The sequence below is a fragment of the Micropterus dolomieu genome, linkage group LG22 (genome assembly GCF_021292245.1).
Source record: "Micropterus dolomieu isolate WLL.071019.BEF.003 ecotype Adirondacks linkage group LG22, ASM2129224v1, whole genome shotgun sequence".
Classification (NCBI taxonomy): domain Eukaryota; kingdom Metazoa; phylum Chordata; class Actinopteri; order Centrarchiformes; family Centrarchidae; genus Micropterus; species Micropterus dolomieu.
This window is the reverse complement of record NC_060171.1, coordinates 31348509-31368615: the sequence shown is the minus strand read 5'-3', so window position 1 is coordinate 31368615 and position 20107 is coordinate 31348509. Positions and strand designations below refer to the sequence as shown.

The window sequence follows — 20107 nt, the reverse complement described above, 5'->3', positions numbered from 1 at the left end:
TTGCAGGGCTTGCACAGCAAATGAGATTCTCTCCACGAAAACAAATTCTCCCAAATCCTCGGGTGTGAGTGGGTGTGTGTTTGTGTTACAAGTGCAAAGCCTGCTGGGATAGGTTCCCGCGAAGCAGCAGTTGCAGCAAGCGTTTCAATGCGGGGCTGATGAGCAACTTGAAAGTGCACGGAGGAGGCACGGAGGTCTAATTGAGTGTTTTTTACATCTACGCGCTGTGTTTTGTGAATCGGGCTCAGGTCCCATTGAAGGTCTTGATCAGTTTGAGCTGTTTATGTGCATGTTCATATCCCACACACAAATCAATAAACCGAAGATTCCTGATCTTGCAACGTGATCTAGTGCGGAGGATGAAGACAAACACTAGACGAGTGATTTTGCCGGGTATCCACGCTTTCACGCCATCAAAACAAGAGCTGATGCGAACAGGAAATGAACTGCAAATCCTTTACACATTTAATATCCCTGAAGTGATGTGCTCGAATGTGGGAATATTGTATGAAGAGTATTTTGTGGCGAGTCTTCGGAAACTAGCTTAATTGAGGCCAGCATGATTCCAAAAAGGTGAAACGGTTTCTAAAAAGAATAAGGAGACGGTGGAAGCATCTGTTACGCTGACTCAGACAGCAGAGCAGGAATTCTAAACAAGCTGATGATCCAGCTCTGAATCATCGTCACAAGCCTCAAGCACTTCCCCTCCACACAGACGGGACTGTACATTTTCATTAATAATGTCGACTCTGTCCTCAAAAGAATCTCCGACACTTCTTCTTCTTTTTTGACACAAACCAGTGGAGAATATTAGAATATGCGTGCCAATATGGATTTGGAACGAAGATTGACAGTCAAAGGCCTCATTTAGAGCGCTGGCTCAAATATATATCTTGTACCCAGACTGCATGGAGCTTTGATTATCCCAGATTTTGTTCACAGTTCAGTTCAGACATTAATGTTATTTTGGTTTCTCTTTTTCTTTCCAACTGCCTCCTACGTCCTGCTGTAAAATTGTTATCCATAACTTCGTCTCCCAGTCTACCTGTCAACTGTCAGTCAAAACTCAGCTGACAGCCGAGCTGTTACCTAGCGAGCCTTTGATATGCAGGGGGCGGTCAGATTTTTACATCAAACCAAACAAGCACTGAATTTTCACACGACATGTAAATCAAAACAAAAACATCCAGCAGAAGATAGATCCAACATTTCTGTTTTGTTTGTTTTTTCAAATGGGCCAGCATGTTGACTACTGATGTTGTCAGAGTGTTCCTGAAGCTGCAGGTAGAGGGCTTTCAGCACAAACTGTTATTTGCACATGGATTCAAGTAGCAGGACTGCTGGACTTGTGGCTACAGAATCTTGGTTGCAGATATAACCGGATGTTGCCTCAACCTTTTCGGGTATCTTCAAAAACATTCAGATCCGCTTTATTGGATGGGTGGCCATATTACACATAGAAGAAATCATATAATCCCATTTCTGTAGTCTAATATTTTGAAATTTCTCTTCTTAAAGCTCCATTCTGTAAATTTCCACACACATGTATAGTGTTTGTTAGTCTGCAATGAAAACTACGTAGGTGACATGAATGTAAATATAGTTAAAGCTCCTAAAAGTAGTACTTCTACAATAACAATTAGGGCTGTAACGGTTCTGAAACTGAGATCAAAATCGCGACCCAAAAGTCCACGGTCTCGTGTCACAGATCCGAGAGACAGAACTGCGACATACCCACTCCCCGGACTGTTGAGCTCTCAAACTGTGACGGCGGCGGCCGGTGGAGGGGAGGGCTCGGTACCAGTGTACATCGTATTTGTAATGGCAGTAGGTTATTGTAGGTAATTTTCCACCTTAGTTTAGTGTCCCACCCAAGTAAAGTATATGTCGAAAACACTATTTAAAGTCAGTGCAAGCTGTAGGCCTTTTATTTTGTAAATATTACACCTTTGACCAAATGTTGTCCTCCAACTGGGTGTGTCACGTGACTATTTTGGTCCAGTCATGATTGAGTGAACATACCTGCAACTTCGACCACATTAATTAACCCAAGATGGAATATAATAATAATAATAATAATAATAATAATAATGTCTTCTTAAAATCAGGGGGGGGATACTGGATACTAAGAACTTAAAAAAAAAAAAAAAAGGAGCAAAGGCTAAAACATAAATAAATGCAAGATCACATATCTGAAGAGCAAAACATGGAAAGTGTAAAGTACAAGTACTGAACATGTGACATTTTAAGTTTCACCACCCTGCAACATAAAGATGGTAATATTGTATTTCGATAAAATGCATCACGTATTTCAGCTTTAACTTGTTTTTCTTACACTCTTATACACTTTCAATCTGTAAATTTCAGTCACTAAAGCAGATGGAATTAGATTTTAGAATTAAAAAGCATTTACAGCCACATGTGCACAATTGTTTCATTTCTCCAGAGCTCCAACAATTCTGTTAACACTCCCTACACCCACTGTTGCTACTCTGGAATATTCTGTTGTCATATTTGACTGAAACAGATCTTGCCCCTGACTGCAGTGGTCTTGACTGGGGCCCTGTCACAGTGTGTGCTGGGGATTGGGATCTGCAGGTTGGCGTGCAGCGTCTGGCCTGCTGAGCCAACAGCACGCCAATGCTGCATAAAGTGACTGGAGGACAAGGTGAGACACTTTGTCACCCAGCAGAGCGGCCTGTTCCTAATCCATTAGGTGATGGTGTGTGTGTGTGTGTGTGTGTGTGTGTGTGCGGACAGAGAGCTGTCTCAGTGTCTGAACCAATAAAAGAGTGTGTCTCTACGAGCTGACGTGACGGAGCTCTGGGCTGCCTAGTTTACAGATGCCCAGGGATGAATACCTTCTGTCACAACCCCTTTATTCTCTTGTCCCCCTCATCACTCTCTCTGCCTCTCCTCCTTCTAATCACTCCCTCATACCTTGCTCCACATCCTTTTAGCACTTTTATTTTGTCACTCTCCTGTCCTCCGGTCTTTTCTCATTCTCTTCTATCTCTCGCCTTTCTTTTTGTCTTTTTTCTCTCTTTTGGGCTCTCTTTCTTGCCTTTCGTGAGTCTGAGATTGATGATACATTTTTTAAAATGTTTATTTTCAGCAAATGTACCTTCCATCCTTTCTGCAAAAAAAAAAAGGAGACTTTCTTTCCAGAATTGTCCACCTCATTCTCTCTTTCGGAAACGTTCTTGTCTGTATATGTGCGTTGTGTGTGTGTGTGTGTGTGTGTGTGTGTGTGTGTGTGTGTGTGTGTTCTGTGTGTAATCACAGCTGAGCAGACATTGACAGGCAGCCAATTACCTTTCCCCAGCAAGGGTATCGCAGCACAAAGTTCTACTGTTTACCATCACAATGCAGTCCTGGATGCTGCCAGACTGAACAGTGAGTAGCACTTGTAGGGGTTGACCTCTGACCCCTAAGGTGCTCTGCGTGCGTACTACCAGCTGGTCTGTCAGGTTGGGATAAGGGGATTGATAATTTGTGAGTAATTGCAAGTGGCTTGTGTGAAAAATGAGGTAGGGAGGAAAGATCGAGAGGCAGGGAATAGACGATTTGGTCAGTTTGTTTACTATTTTGATCCAGAGCAACACATCTGGACATGTACTGGCCAGACTGATATAAACTCTGAGGTTGAACTGTAATGACCCTTTAGGGACTTTCCTTCTAGCACCACCATCAGGCCTAAATGTCTACCTGTAACCAAGGAATGTCAAAAACTAATAGTAAGATGTAAGATGAACTTAGCATTCATGCTCCCCAGATGGTGAACTCTTTCCACATTTGAGACTCTTGCAAGGAATGCAAATAACCATATTTTTCTAAATGAATGAACTCTTCATTTTAAAAATAGCAACCGACTCGCACCACATATCTTGAATTTATTCTTGAAGCAGTAATTATAGATTTTTGGGGGTCAATTTTGGGAGTCAGAACAACCTGTAAACACAACACTAGCGTATTAGCACACACGGAGCAACATTAGCATTCATTTCAAATCCAAAATTCACTCTTTTGATCAACTACTGAGGAAAATATCTGTCTCTTTAGTTGAAATGCTCTTTAAATGCTCCACTGTGTTCACCAGCTAGTCACTAACTTTGCCTGCTGTGGGAAGGAAGCATGCATTGAGTTTATCAGAGCTTATTCGCTGAACAGCTTCCCACTGCATCTGGAAACGAGACTCAGGACAGCAGAACTTGTGGGCCGGATAACCAAAATAATGAGTCAAAAGATCACAAAACTCTCCATAGAGCTGACAGGAATCACAGATTTGGGTGATAATTCTCTGTGGGTGTTATGACAAGTGACTTTCACATTGCACATTTGATCCGTTGTTACTATCAAAATATTGATTAGTGCAGCTTGATTAGCCTTGATTCAGAGTATAAGCTGTTACCATCTGGCCTCTGCTTAAAGGCCCCTATTGCCATATAAGAAAACCTTCACCCCTGTCTCCATTCAAACCTTGAATGCTAATAGCAGGAGGAGTTAACCATCAACAATTGATCAGATCCATTACGTTGGTGATGAATTGTGGAGATGATGGTGGCGATGGCGATGGTTATGGTGATGTGATAATGGTGATAAAGATGGTGATACTGATGATGATGGCGATACTGTAGTGTTGATCTTGTGGTGACACAGAATAACATACATATGTCATGTTTTGTTAATGGTGATGTGTATTACATCGAATGGTTATGTTGCTAGGGATGTTGACATTAGTCAGTGGACGCTTAAATGACTCACTGTGCGTTGGTATAAGCCATCCTGCGCACATGGTCAACCCAACCGCTGTATGTTTCTATACTATAGTGTATTTTATTATGTTTTCTTCTCATGTGTTTTTTACTCTTGCTGCAGCACAAATTGCCCACTTGGGACTTACAACAAATTGAACTAATCTGAACTGAAGGAAGATAGTTGTGGTGTGATAGCCGCGATGCAATGGCTACGGGAAAACATGTTCACATGTTGAAATATGTAAATATGAAGTGATTTTGATTTGATCATTTTATGTACTCCCTGATTAAGATATAATATGGCACATCAAAATATAACGTGGAAAAAAAGGTTCACAAACACAGTGTTCACATAACATTTCAGCAGAACAAAACACACATATTTATTTGATGTTGAATCTATTGTCTATTGTGCTTGCTTAGTAGTTATAATTCGATTTTCTCTGACAGCCCCACTGTAAAGCACACACATGCAAAGCTAAATTACGACATTCTCACATGCACCTAGCACTTTGTCAATATTGTACCTACACATACACTAGTGGACATTCATTACCGGAGGTACAGTATTCCATATACACGCTCACATTCACACCATTGTTCCATTGAGTCGCACTGGCTTCTCCTGCTGAAGTACGCTATGCCGTCCAGCCATGCGGGGTCCTAGTAAATGAATAATGAAATATGTCAGACACAGTGCAGGGCAGGACACAACACACTCCCTCTGTTCGTCTGCTCTTGACTCAAACATCAAGAAACCGACACAGGAGCAGTTTCTCTGTGATGCATCTCTCCATTTCCCCCATGAGAATTTGGCTACACTGAGAAACATTTCAAAGTACAGGGCCTCATTGCTCCTGTCCTCCAGTGCTAAAAAGCACAACACATTGACTAAAAGCATCAATGATTATTAATAGCTTTATTCAACCCACATTCCTCTTTCTTTCAGATGTCAAATCAAAAGGATGCCCAAATGAAGTGACTTAAAACTCCTTAGAACTTTAGGTGCGTCAGAATACATTTGCAGCCAAGAAAAATGTATCATTTGCCGTGCTTTTAGGGTGCTTATTATGAGGCTCTGAGGGGACTTGGAGGGAGGTGGCATTCCACCCACGAGAGCATTAAGTTTGTTATTGCCAAAGGGTGAAGTACTGCTCTTCAGACTGATAAAAAAATAAAAACTTTCAGCTCCGAAAGGAAATAAAGCACTGGAAGGCAGAAGAGAGGAGAAAGTGATGTTTGACAGACTTGAGCCAGAATCTCAAAGCCAAACTGAAATTTAAAATAAATTGTTCTTTTACTCATTTTTCAAAATTGTAATTAAAAAGGAATATTACAAACAGTTTTGCAGTGATAGCAAGTTGTTTTTATTCTAAATAATTACATTTATGAAATACTATATATAAAAATATGGTTTAGCTAATTACAAACAAACCAATGCACCAATGGTACATAACCAGCACTGTGTGGAACATGTAAGCTACAAAGCTTTTCTAGCAATGCCAACTCTCAGATGTCTGTCAACGCTGTCGTGGGAAACACCCACTTAGAGGCTTGAAGCTTTGACACTGTTTCCACAAATATGTCCAAAACAGTTTCTCTTGCTACACTATCATTATAGTTTTTTCCTGACAGGAAAAGAGACAATAATGTTCTTTAAGCATTCAGACCATCCTGAGAGAAAACAAGTACGGCTAATAAGGGTGGTGAAAGTTTTTCTGGCAAGACATTCAGTTGTGAACGTGAATGTAGAAATGACTTACAAGTTGATCTGGACTCTCATCCTGTAGATTTAAATTTTTGTTTTTATGGCTAGAGCACTTTTTACCTTTTCAACACTTGTACACCAGGGTCAGGAATTTTAGGATGCCTCATATCTCAAGAATTTTTCATTCTCACAGTTGATCTCCAGCTTACGGTGAATTGGACAAACACATTCTACTGCTAGTTTGCCCCGAATCTGTCACACAGGTGACAGGGAAGCTGCAAAACATCACTGTGTGTCCGTGTTTCCAATCAGGATTAACAAGAATAAGTGCATACTGTTTGTATAATATAATTCTAAAAAATCCCACCAACTAAGCTTTCTGTTGCTTGCAAATGTTTTTTTTCCCCCCCTAACAGGCCTCAAGCATGATTTGTACACTCATTGTTTTCCACCATGCATGGGAAGCGGCTCAGTGTTGCACACGTAGCGCAGAACAGTGAGCTACAGTGCTAATAAAAAAAAATGTTACCATGGGCATGTTAACGGATTTGTGTCCACCTCTGCAGAAACAGATCGGCGCGGCTGCCTGAATGAGTTATTTGTAATGACAATGAAAATCCCTGTTATTGCGCATCCCATTTGTGTTCCATCCTTTTCCCCCGCTGTACAGCTGAAATGATTCTTTCAGCCCACAGCAAACAGGTTTTGTTTGATAACCACAGCATACTTAGCGTGGGTCACAGTCATTTTTCCTGCAAAGCTCTGTGAATAGAGCTGAAGGAAGTTCATTTGTCATTAAATTTCTCTATAGTGTAACATCAGGTAGCTGTCAGAGCGTCTGGCAGCACAATGGTTAGTGATGGGCCAAGGAGATAACAGAAAAATTTTAAATACGGAAATATGTTTCCTTTAAAAAGCTGTTTGTCCAACCTCTCTTCCTCCCTTCCTACAGATACCCCTCAGAAGGACGGAGAAGACGCTGCATCCTCCTCAGACATAGCCTCCGCCTCCTCGCTGTTCGACCACTGGGGTCACGACCTGGGCCCCGAGAGTCGAAGGGTGGCCTTCAGGAAATTCCGTTACTATGGTTACAACAGCTACCTTAGCGACCGCATTTCTCTCACCCGACCGATCCCAGATTTACGACCGGACGGGTCAGTCAGTTGATCGATGTGTTATTTATGTTAAGTGACTCATTGTTGAAGATGTGTGAGGTATTTAACGATAGGATGTCGTTTTACAGTAGAATTTGGAGAATCTTTCTCTTAAGAAACACCAAAGAAATTCTGTCTGTTTCTCCCCCCCCCACACCCTCTCAGGTGCAGAAACATGTCATATTCATCAGATCTTCCTCAGCTCAGCGTCATCTTCATCTTCGTCAACGAGGCCTTGTCGGTGTTACTGCGCTCCGTCCACACAGCCATCCAGAGGACTCCATCACACCTGCTCAAAGAGATCATACTGGTTGATGACCACAGCAACAGCCGTAAGACTCACAAAAGTCCTCGTGATTTTTTTGATGCATCCCGTTTCAGGACAGCATGCCCACTTTTCCTAAATTTAAAGCTTAGCCTGTTACACTAATTTATACCTCCATCCATCCACAGAGAGCAATCAATTTGTGGTCGGATTAAAAGGTGAATCCCATCTCTCTTGGCAGTAATATTTTTTCATGAAAGCAATCACCTCTTGGCCGTAGGTTTTCTGGGGAGATTTTATAGTATTAACAATCTATATTTGCCCATTGATGGATTTTTCATAGTGGTTCATAGAAGATATCTTGTGAGCATTATTATAATTATTATTATTGTTATTATGAATCTATACCCTCTAATTTCACAGGGGTAAGATAATGCTGTGGTGAAGTGTGTTCACCCCTGTCTTAATAGAATGTGTTGTATGTTGTACTTCACACTACCAGGCCATTCTGCGGAAACCCTGAGAGGCAAAAGTCAGAGACATAAACATTCTAGTGCTCATTTTGTTTAGTCGGATCTAAATAGTTTTTCTCTCCTGTGTTTATGACTTAAAAACAGATGAGAACAGATGAAACAGTCACGGAATAATATAATCAGTAATATTGTTCATAAACACAGGGTAGACATTACCAGTATCATGCCCCTTGAATCATTAAAAAGACTCCTAACACAGTTTATCATTTCAATGTATTAATGTATGTACAGTATAATATTATTATAATACATCTATGTTAGGTTTTACAACATATATGAGGCAATTTATTAGCAAGTTTAATGTTCAGTTTTAGATTCCCATCCTCCTGTTTCATACCGGCAAACTTGCCAATGACAATTCAACGAACACGGGACAAGATTTGCGCCCAGAGGAGCACACAGGAATGTGCTATCTGAAAAATAATCCTACCTAAAGTCCATTCTAAAACTTTTTTAACCAACTCAATGATATCAAACTGCCGATAAGTTCATTTTGAATTAAGCATTTTTGAAAATCAATTTAAAAGTGTACCAATTACCAAAACAGCAAAGCAAAACGAAGGTCATTTTGCTTTAATCTGCATTAATGATGGCAAAATGACTACAACATGATTGCTTGTTTGTTAAACATATGAATTCATGCTTTGTCAGGTCTGTAAGCAAGACAGCAGAACAGCAACTTTTAAAATGTTTGTTTTCTGAATGGAGTTCGGATCGATCAGGCCTAAATTGCTAATTTGTTCAAAGTAAAGTACAACGGCAGCTGGAGCCAAGTAATTGACTGAACTTATAAGGTAGTTCAACTTCCTGCCTTACTTTCCTCCAAGCAATGTCCAGTTTTGTCTGTTTTTTATATCAATATGAATTAATGGTATCACAGAGCTCTGGCTGCCCACTGACGCTAATAACAACAGTGGAAGCTGGAAACATGGTGGCCTGCTGCTGAGAAGCGCGAGTAAAAAATCTCATTGAATTTAAATTTGAAGGACTAAGTGCTGCTTACTGCTATAAATACACTGCAGCCAAATAATAGCCAAATAAATAGTTAATTCAATTTTAGTTTTTCCTCATATTATAGGGCAAAGATCTAGAGTTGAATAATTACAGTAAGTACTGATTCCTGTAGGTGAGCTACAGCCTGGACTGTCTATATTTTATGTCCCACTTATTTTATGTTCTGCGTTGGATGGTGCACAAAGATCAGGACATGTGGAGGCATTAGCTGCGTCAGTGGTGTATGAAAACAGATTAAAACTTATTACTGCAGTCACTGGCGAGACCCAGGTGCAACCTGTCTGTTAGAGGGCCGATGTTAATAATTGCATCACGTACTGTGGAACATATTTCACTGCTGCCCAATCTATAATTACCATTATGAGGAATCTGTGTCTGCTACTGTCGCCTGCAGATTTTATGGGTCTCTCACTCCTCTGTTCTTCAATAATACAGTATATCAGAGCTTAGTTATGGTAGCTGCACAGGGATGAATGTTGATTAGTGGAGCAACCAGGGGGATAAATACGTTCAACGTTTACTTCAAATTATTCTCTCCTAATGCATTTCTTCTGTTCACGTCAACAGTTCTCTGGGAAATATGATTGAATGCTTTTGCTTTGGTGATAATTCATTATGAAGGTAATTGACGGAAGATAATCATTACTTATTGGTTTTTTACGTGGTGTTATTATGACAAATGAGGGTTAGCTGAGGCTAGATGAAGGCAAAAGTGGAAACACTCATTATGCGTTGCCACCTGAATAGAAAATTAGCAGAGAAATCAGGGGTTGTCTTCATAAAGCATCAAAGTGCTGATCAAAGATCACTGAGCCATGCAAACCTCCACTAATGTCACAATGACATTACGTTGAATTACTTTGCCTCACTGTTTGGTGCTGAACTGTAAAAACTTTAATGACTCCCTCACTTTTCAACTGGTGCCATCAGGTCAGTGTTTTTATTTGTCCAATATTTTGGACTATGACCAAATGCATGCACAAATCCTAATATGCTAAACTAAGATAATGAAAATGGTTAGCATTATGTCTGCTAAACATTATCATGTTAGCACTGAAATTGTAACCATGTTGCTTTATATCTCTGCTTCATAAAAGAAGAAAAAAATGTAACCAGAGTTTCTGGTGAGTGCTGAGTTCAGTCAGTCTGAGCTGAACACAAACATACAAATGCACACTCCCACACACACAGTTGGTGTGTCTGTTTTTAGCTAGCTTACAGCTACCGTTCAGTCAGTACATTTGCTTGTACAATTGTCGCAAGGCTTTCTGCTTGAATACACCATGAAAATAGTACAGTGTAGATGAAAGCTGCGCTAAGACTGACAATGTGGAGCTGAGACTGACAAGTTAAGTCTGAGATGTTCTAAAATAACCATCGTAGCCTACAGATAAACCCCTAACATGGCTTTTCCTTTGGCACTGCCCTCAGGCCATTATTTTCCCCCTCTGTGATAAAGATTGTTGTCTCTTGATTTTTCATTCATGCAGCAATGTAGTTTTCTTTGTAATGAGCATTAAAGCCTCAGCTTAGTGTTACTTTTTCCTAGTGCTGAAACAGTTAGTTGATGGATTGATAAATCCATGGACAGATTAATTAGTCCACAATAATTCTGACAGTCCATTATCAAGCAAACATAGCAAGCAGTTAGCTGTGTCCAGCTTGTCAAAGCTGCATACTTTTTGTTTTATGCCATTATAAATTGAATACCTTTGGGATTTGGACTGAAAAAAAGAAAAACAATTGTCACCTTGAGTTCTTGGGAAATATTGATGAGAATCTTTCACTTTTTCTGACATTGTATAGATTAAACACTAATTGATGGCTTCATTGAAAAAATATTATTCAATTGTTTGAAAAGAATTATATGCAGCTCTACTTAATGTTGGGCTAGTAAACAAGCCAACATGCCCATAGAACTTCATAATGTTCAGTAATTCAGTTTCCTTTTTTATTAACACCATAGCAGTTCAAAATGATGCACAGAACACTAATCTAACTAATCTGATGAGTTGTCAACATGAGGTTGTACACAGGTATTCAAATGCCATATTTCTTCAGGTAGTAAGAACACATCACTCTATTTTTTACTGAAAATCTTGACCATCAGAATGAGCCCAGCAGCTCTCATTAGATGTTTTTTGATGGACAGAAGGCAAACAGGGCTCCTGTTGTTCAGCCTGTCAGCTACATTCAAGCAAAAAACATATTTCACAGCAGGGAGCAGACGTCTGAAAATGAATAGGGTAACTGCAGGTGCATTTGATTTAATGACTTGATTTTTTATGTTCGGGAGTAATCTCACACGGACGTGTAACAAATTAAAGTGCTCTTCAAATACTCCCAACTCCAGTTTTAAATGAGCCCATCTTTCTTCCAGGTCAGCAACAACCTGTGGCTCATTAAAGGGAAACAGAGAGAGGGAATCCAGGCTGATGGTAATAATGAATAGAGAGGGAAGGCAACAGCCATAGCCTGCAGGCAGCTTTACAACACAGAGAAATCACAACGAGGAAATGAAGACGTTCGCTGTTCACAGTGGGCAGTCTGAGTGAGTGTGTGCGTGTGTCTGAATCTGTTTCTGCGTGTCTGTCTGTCTGTCTCCCTGAATGTGTGCAAGGCATATATAAAATTACTCATGAATAAAGACAGCAACACAAGGAAAAAACAATGCCATAATCTTAACATATTCAAAGAATGTGTGTGTGGTTACCGTATCTGTTGGTTATTTATGTGACAGCATATCAGTTTTTATTTTTCAATATGAACCCTTTAGGGCTCTTACATCATGTGGAAGCATGTGCTGATGCTGTTTCCATGGCAAAAATAAACGGTGTTTAATTGTTTTGCTACAAGTATTTAGATGAAAATGCCACAAAGTCTAGAGCTGAAAATGCTTTCATCATACAAAAGTACTTTTTTGCTTCTTTTTTTGTTAGAGCTCTAGGGATGGCAATAGTGGCCGGTCAGTAAGTTGAGTTGGTTTTCATTAAGTTGATTGCTCCAGACTTAGAAATCTCTTGGATGGATTGATGACCTTGGTGGTTTTCCTCTAGCTTCATCATCAGGGCACAATTTGGAAAAATACTTTGGTTTCTAATCAAATACCTACAAAACTAATGGCATTGCTGTACCATGTGACATCAGCTAAATGTTGTCTCCACTTCTAATTAGCAAATGGTAGTATGCTACTAAACTTGGAAGATGATCACGGTAAACATTATTCCTGCAAAATATTAGTATGTTAGCAATTTAAGTGTTGTAGCATGCTGACATTAACATTTAGTTTTTAAATAATGTATGTAAGATGTGCAGATGACACAGTTTTACAAAGAAGTGCAAAGGGAGAAACCACAGGACAGATCAGACAGGATTTAAACCAGGCCACACTTGAACCTAATTACACTATATGGCCAAAACTATGTGAACACCCAAGCATTACACTCATATGACATGATTGTTGAACAACTCATTCCAAAACCATGGGTATTAATCTGCTGCTAAAAGTAAAAGCTTTTCTGGTTTCAGCTTTTCCAGCAGATTTTGAAACCTGGCTGCAAGGATTTGCTCCTGTTTAGATACAAGGGCATTATTGAGGTCAAACACTGATGTTGGGTGATACGGTCTGCGTTCACATTCATCCCAAAGGTTTCAGATGGGTCATGGGGCACTGTCAATTTAAAACAGGAAAGAGACTCCCCCCCAAGCTGTTACTACAAAGTTGGAAGCACAAAATATCGATACAACAGAGGCTGCCATATCCTAACGTTTAGACTTAAGTATGGGTCAAGCTGCAAAAACGCTTGTCCCTACATTTCCTATAATCCAACACAAGAGCATTTTTGTTGGGCTTCCCATGCCTGGTAAATTCCCACGTCTTTCAAACGCCACACCACAATTTGTAACCCAAGCTTTGTGTGTGTAAAATTTGCAGCATTCAGGGTCAAGCCGTGATAACTCCGATGACGACATCAGGGTTATTTTTTCAGACTTCAGAAGGCTCCTTCCAGAACTACATAGCAAATGAAAAAGCTGTTTTCACAGGCTGAGTAGTACTCCCCATGACAAAACTACACCTAATGTGTAAAATCAGTGGAGCCTCTATTCAAGATTTCTTGAAATTAGACATAAGGACCAAGCCCAAACCATGACAAAGCAGCCCCAGAGCGAGACAAAAACATGTAGCAGGGTTGTCCGCATACGTTTGGCGATACAGTGTTACACAACTACTAATTTGGATGTAAAACTTTTAGTGTCACCCAGACTATTCATTTTAAACATTTGCTAAATCTTACAGTGCTACACTTCCTTGTTCAACCTATTCCTGCATGGTCTGGTCAGCACTGTACCCTTGCTGTTACACCACTCCCTGCTGCTCAGCATTTGGATTCATGTACATTCACCATGTTTGTCCGTTGAATATGGGTAATGTAATTGCTGTGTATCCAAAGCTCTGCATCATGATATGTGAATGTGTATTATTGTCGCAACAAATGGATAATACCCTAACTAAATGAAATGTTAACAGCCAGTATGAAGAGTAATCAAAGCTTGTGTTATGAAAGCAGGGAATTCTACTTCAAAATCAGCAACCTTGACCGTACGTCAGGGCGAGGAATTGAACTGAACAGAAATTGAAATAGGGCTAAAAGTGTAAATACACACCACATATAAGCATTGGTGGCACACAGACACACACAGAGGGCTTTTTCTCTAACCAGTGGAGCCGAGGGAGTTTCTGTAGAGCTTTGTCATTAATTTCAATGCTGCAACAGGCTTCAGTGAGTGTGCTTTAATGTCCAAGTGTGTTTGTGTGTCGCCCTTTCTCCAGCTGAGCTGAAAGAGCACCTGCAGAGCTTTGTGGAAGAGACCAACGCTCAGCACAGCCCGGGGTTCATCAAGGTGGTCCACCACGACAAGCAGGAAGGACTAATCAGGTCCAGAGTCAGCGGGTGGAGGGCCGCCTCTGCTCCCGTCGTCGCTCTGTTTGACGCCCATGTGGAATTCAACACAGGATGGTGAGCAGCTGGCTTCGGTTCATACTGTATACTGTTAACTACACTAATGTCTGCAAACAAAATTTAAAACTTAAGTAACAATGAATGTATCGTACTAACAAGTAGTGTGTGTGTGTGTGTGTGTGTGTGTGTGTGTGTGTGTGTGTATCTAAAGCCTGATATATAATCTTCCTCTGTGCGATAGAGCTCCACTGTTGTCCAAAAGCTATAAAAAACACATCAGTCACTCGCCCTGTTGATGATGACATGTTCCTCCATTACTATAACGCACACTGCAGTTTATTTTGACTCAATCACACAAACACCATCCTGCAGTTACAGTATAAATACTCACTAGAGTACCAAATGTGGATTAATCTGAAAATAGTCCCCAGTTCACTATTTACTTTTGTTTCTCCTCCTTTTTTTTTTTGGAAATGAAAGAAATATTTATGACCTCTTTTCAAAGATTTAAATCTTGCCACTGACTGGGTAGTAGGGGTGGGTGATGCCATGACATGTGGTTCCAATTTGACGCTACCAGGCCAAAATCACTGATATGGCAACCCAGATTGCATTTTATTTACTTTTTATCAACATAATAAGGAATGTCGTTAATGAACGTATGTGGCATGTCTCAAAAATATTGATACTGAATGTGTCAAGTAGGCAAATAGCATTGAAGCTGTTCTGGAGGCTCATGGTGGCCTCACTCCATACTAAGACACTCCATGTTGGTTTTGCAATACAGTATCCACTTGTAGTGAATATAGCATTATTAAACTTTTTTATAGTTATGTTTGGGTTCTGGCAGCAGTTGGTTAAAGGGTACCTACAGTATTTTTCAACCAAATGTTTTGTGTCTATGTGACTAAAACATTTTTTAACAATTGGTCCAGTATTGAGTGAATGCTGCAATTGGCAGCAAAACAAGGTTGCAACATAATCCTTGCAGGCAATTGCGCCCTGTCAAAGTATGTCAACTGAAGTGCTTGTTTCTGCCATTGACAGGCTCTGATTGTTATTATAAGTGTCTGACAACATATCGGAAAGGATCCCTACAGAGAAAGACCTTTTAGTTTAACCAGAAACAGTCGCTTCCTCTCTCTCGTCGAAGCCACCGGACTCCCTTGACAAAAACAGTAATTGTACCTCTCTGGTTTACCACTGCCTTGGTTGGTTAGTTTGCTTGTGTTATTGTGAAACCTTAGTGTTTTCAAAGCTTTAAAACACCAAAGTCACACAATAACACAACACAAGCAACAAGAAAACACCTGTCCTTTAGAAGAATAATCCATCTTTTGAGTATCAAAAATGCCCCTAGAAGTGAAAGTGGCTCTGCGTCCTTCGCAGTGAACAGCATCTGCAGACAGCTTGGATTTACAAATGTTACAATGAATTCCAATCCAACAAAAACTCTAATAATTCTTTAACATAATCCACTTGTCCACCATTGATCTGTGTGTTCGTAGTTTCTCCACAGCATACCTAAAGACACCATTTCTGTGTAGCTTTATTGCTATTCTAATGGACATTTTGTTATGTTTAAACATGTTTCTTACATGTGTCTCTACAGTTTGGGTTTTCTCTTTCAAGTTTCAATTTATCCCCAATCGGCCCATATGTGATTAAACCAGATACCAAAATGTAATTTGTGCAAACAGGATTCTATGACACCTCAATTAGGAGGGCGATGAATGCTGCGCACTGCCACAAGTGTATTTTATTATTCCTCCTTGTATCCTTGTCTGCCTGCTGTAAACACTGGGATAAAGAAAATGGGAAGAAAATTGAGAAAACAATGTGAAGCATTTATTCAGCAGCCACATTGTTTGAAAGGTTGCTGATTAAATCAGAAAAGAGGCATAATTTCTCTATGTAGGTATTTGTTATCCTCAGGACACATCAGTTTATCAGGCAGAGCAGCAGTCAACAATTGTAATACTGAATGGCACAAAACAATCTATTTATAAGTTGCTGCATGAAGGAATCGTTCCATTGTCTTCAGCTTTTAGAGTACTATTAAGAACTGATGTAGCTGTAACCCACTTTCTAAACCTTCAGCTCCAGAGAGCCACAGAGGTAGCTGTGACATATTTAATAGTATTTTGGGTCACAGAGTAAGTTGACTGTGTTGGAGGTTGGCAATGAAGTGATTTAATTCCAGACTCCCTGGTGTATAAGAGAGAAGTAGAGGTGGTTTTGCATTTTGTTAAGTAGTTGAGTTTGTTGTGGTCCAGTAAGGCCTAATTAAACCTGCACTCCTGTTGTTAGTCTCTTTAACTGTCTTTCCTTGGGGCAGCAACCTGCATCCTCAATGTCTGCATCACAGAAACACTCCTAATCAAGGTGTGAATCGATGCTCATTAAAACTGAGATCTGGACGTGGTAAAAGACAAATTTAGCCACTTTGTGAACATTTAAAGTAGATCTCGATTTTTAGCTTTTTACATTGAATATTAATGCAGCAGCCTACACCAAAACACTAAAATGAGAATTCATGATGTGTGATCTGTTATCTTTCATGGCTTACTAGAACCCAAATATATTTTTAATCTCATCTTATAACAGATATTCATCTTACACAGAAATTAGTTCCTGTAATTTATATCGAAGAGGAAAAGCAACAGTTTTTGCATGATGCTGTTAAGCACGGACCTGCCCGATATCGGACAGGACGATTGATGTTTGCGCTAATTGCAAAAGAGAAGTCCTTCTATTTTGACACCCTATGCATGCCACACACCTCCGTGAAGCTAGGAGGCTCAGCTAGAACGTGAAATCAACCATTTTTATCCACACCAAACACACATCAAACACCAAGCATCTAAATGAGGGGTGGGCCATCCCCAGAAGATTTTCAACATTAAAGACTTCATTTCCTGCATTCTGGTGGAGTTGTTTGCTATAATTTCTGCACCAATTTATGAATAAATAACAAATTATTTCTATAAAGGGAAACACGAAATTGAGGTGCCAGGTACCAATTCAAAATATATGAATATAATATAATGCAGTGAGGCTCTCAGGCATTCTTTATTGCTTTTAAATATGTCTCACCTGTAGATCAACTTATTTAATATCATCCCTGCTGAGTCAACACACGTGATTTAGTCTTCCCTCCTCGTTTGTGTCTTATGTTTGGGGACGTAAACTCTTCAGATGTGATTGTGGCACCTTTTCACCAAAAACTACCGAAACTAACCAACAACACCTGTGATCAGGCACACAAATCCACACACATATTAAAGCCCCCCTCCAGACAGTTTTAACGTTAGAAGAATACTCCATCTTTTGAGTATCAAAAATTTGGTGAAAAGTTTCTTTTCATCAAATTTACAGTTGTATGCCTGGTGTATTAGAAGATATTCATTAGCATTATAAGCTACAGGATGATGGTTTTGATGGTGATATTGGTATTAAAATATAGATTTTATACCAGGCGAGGATAAAAATATATTTTCCTTCATTGCATCTCGATTTACTCTTTAATAGCAAAATAAATGGGTTCATTTACAGTTGATTCATATTCCTTAGCTTCTGACCTATCAAAGGAGACCAGAAGTATGCTTCTAGGCCTAATGGTTGAGGAGTTATTACTGATTCATTTTGGGTATGTTATTTTATGCATTTTTCCTGGAAATAAGTGTCTGTTTCGAAGAGGTTAAAGAATTACAAATAAGAACAGAGTGCTTTAACGGTTCATTAAGCAGCTTTGTTCAATAAGTCCAGGTCTCATCTGCTGTTATTCTGTTCCATGGGTTTTCGGCTACTTTGGCTTGGAGTGGGCTCAGGTGTGTGATATGGCTTTTTATTCAAGCATTCAGAAAATGAAGAAAATATCATCTGAACCTCATTAGAATGAGTCATTCATACTGTCATAGGCGTCACATGTTTTCTAAAGGGTTTTTACATTGTGACACCATCATCATCAGTGGAAATAATGGAACGTCAATAACTTGCAGTGTGTTGTGTCTTTTTTAATCACGCTGCACAGCAACATTAATAACGTAAAGAACTGCTTCTTTCATCAAAGTTGACATTGTGTTGAGCAGCGATGGGATGGGCTGTTCTCATTTTTGATGAATTTACTGTTCCACTGTGCTCTGAAGAGTAATTACTGTTGAGAATTACAGTGGACAGTCCAATCTACTGTAGAGTACAGTGCTGCAACAGGGACAGCATACTGTGGCTCATAGTTTAATCAATCCTGCACTCAGTGTAAGAAACTGGATAGACTAAATCTATTCAAGTCACATTGTAGAGTTGCAGGGGCTTTTTTGACACTGCAACAGATTTTTTTCCCTCCTCACATGAGATAGATTTGACATTCACATGTAAATGGTAACTACATTATCTTGATAAAAACATAAAACACGGGGATGTTGCAGTGGGGATAACGCATCCCTACTGCAATGCCTGACACAGATGTAAGAGTTTTGGTAACTTCCCTAATGTTGTCTTCACTCTCAACAATCTCTACCAGCATCAGAAACATGTAGGGGAAAACACAAGTAGCCAATCACAACTCTTGCAGTCCACACACAGTCATGTCCATTTTTGAGCGTCAGCTACATCGTAGCTTACAGCATAAATTAAGAGTCTGCGCGTGTTGTCCTGTCTATGTTTGATGATGGAATATATTATGTTTCATCTTTACAGCACATGATTTTGATTAGAGTTTTGAGTTTCGGGTTGCATTCACTTGCATTTTAATCAGGTTCTATTTATTTTATAGCTTGCACTCCTATTTCTCTGTGTTTCTATTAATACCAACCGTGTTATGTCAAGACAAGTGTGTTGACACCCAGAAGAAAATGAAATGTTTCCTAATGATTCGATTAAGCCCTGTAAGTAATAGGAGCAGTAGTTAATTACTGAACTCATTAGCATAGCTGGTTATGTTTAATCTATCAAAGTGATGAGGTTCATAACACGTTATCCCTCGCCCCACTTAAACCTTTCTGACAGAAAACAAGTGCTGTTTTCGTTTAAACACAAATTCACCGTCAGTCTCTTTGAGCCGCGGACACTTCCTCACCTCAGGGTCCCCTCTTTAAAACACTCCTGTACAACAGCACTGCTGTGTATCTGTTAATCACTTTGACAGCCTGAAAAATATCACACACTCACACCTGTGAATGAGAGCACACACACACACTCACTCAAGTACAATACCAATTCACATGCAGGTAATACATTTGTGTGTGCTGTCTTTCTTCTACACAAACACACACTCACGCACACTTCCTTATAATATCTGGCTGGGATCCAAAACAACATTTGTTGCTGCTGTGTTCCAGATTGGACAAGAGGTGCTTACAAGGTTCTTCACCCTCACCCACCCACTACAACCCTATCTCTCTCTCTCTCTCTCTCTCGCTCTTCATACACACAAACACACACACACACACATACACGCGTACCTATCCAACAGTGCACCGTCGGAGTAAACTGCCAAGTGTGGACCTGTGTTTCCAGTCCTTTTGAAGTAAAATAAATATAATACAAAATTTACTTTTACTGTCTTTTAACATAATATTACTTCAAATTTGCTTTTTTTTGCTTTTTAAAGAAATTGCCAAGAGGGGACTTAGATCCTTAAACGATAGCTACCTATCCAAGAGGGGACCTCCATTGTTATGCAGTGGAACTGTCTGTGCTCATTCTCACCTAATG

The 20107-nt window shown here is 39.8% G+C and overlaps 1 protein-coding gene across 6 annotated transcripts in view; it reads left to right on the top strand.

Annotated features, from left to right (window-relative positions):
• Positions 1 to 20107, top strand: part of galnt18a (UDP-N-acetyl-alpha-D-galactosamine:polypeptide N-acetylgalactosaminyltransferase 18a) — a 172106-nt gene that overhangs the window by 84454 nt on the left and 67545 nt on the right. For all 6 annotated transcript variants that reach the window (XM_046038108.1, XM_046038107.1, XM_046038106.1 and 3 more), the window contains exons 2-4: positions 7418 to 7619; positions 7785 to 7951; positions 14263 to 14449. In XM_046038108.1, the coding sequence (XP_045894064.1) occupies positions 7418 to 7619; positions 7785 to 7951; positions 14263 to 14449 (556 nt within the window). The remainder of the gene's footprint in view (positions 1 to 7417; positions 7620 to 7784; positions 7952 to 14262; positions 14450 to 20107) is intronic.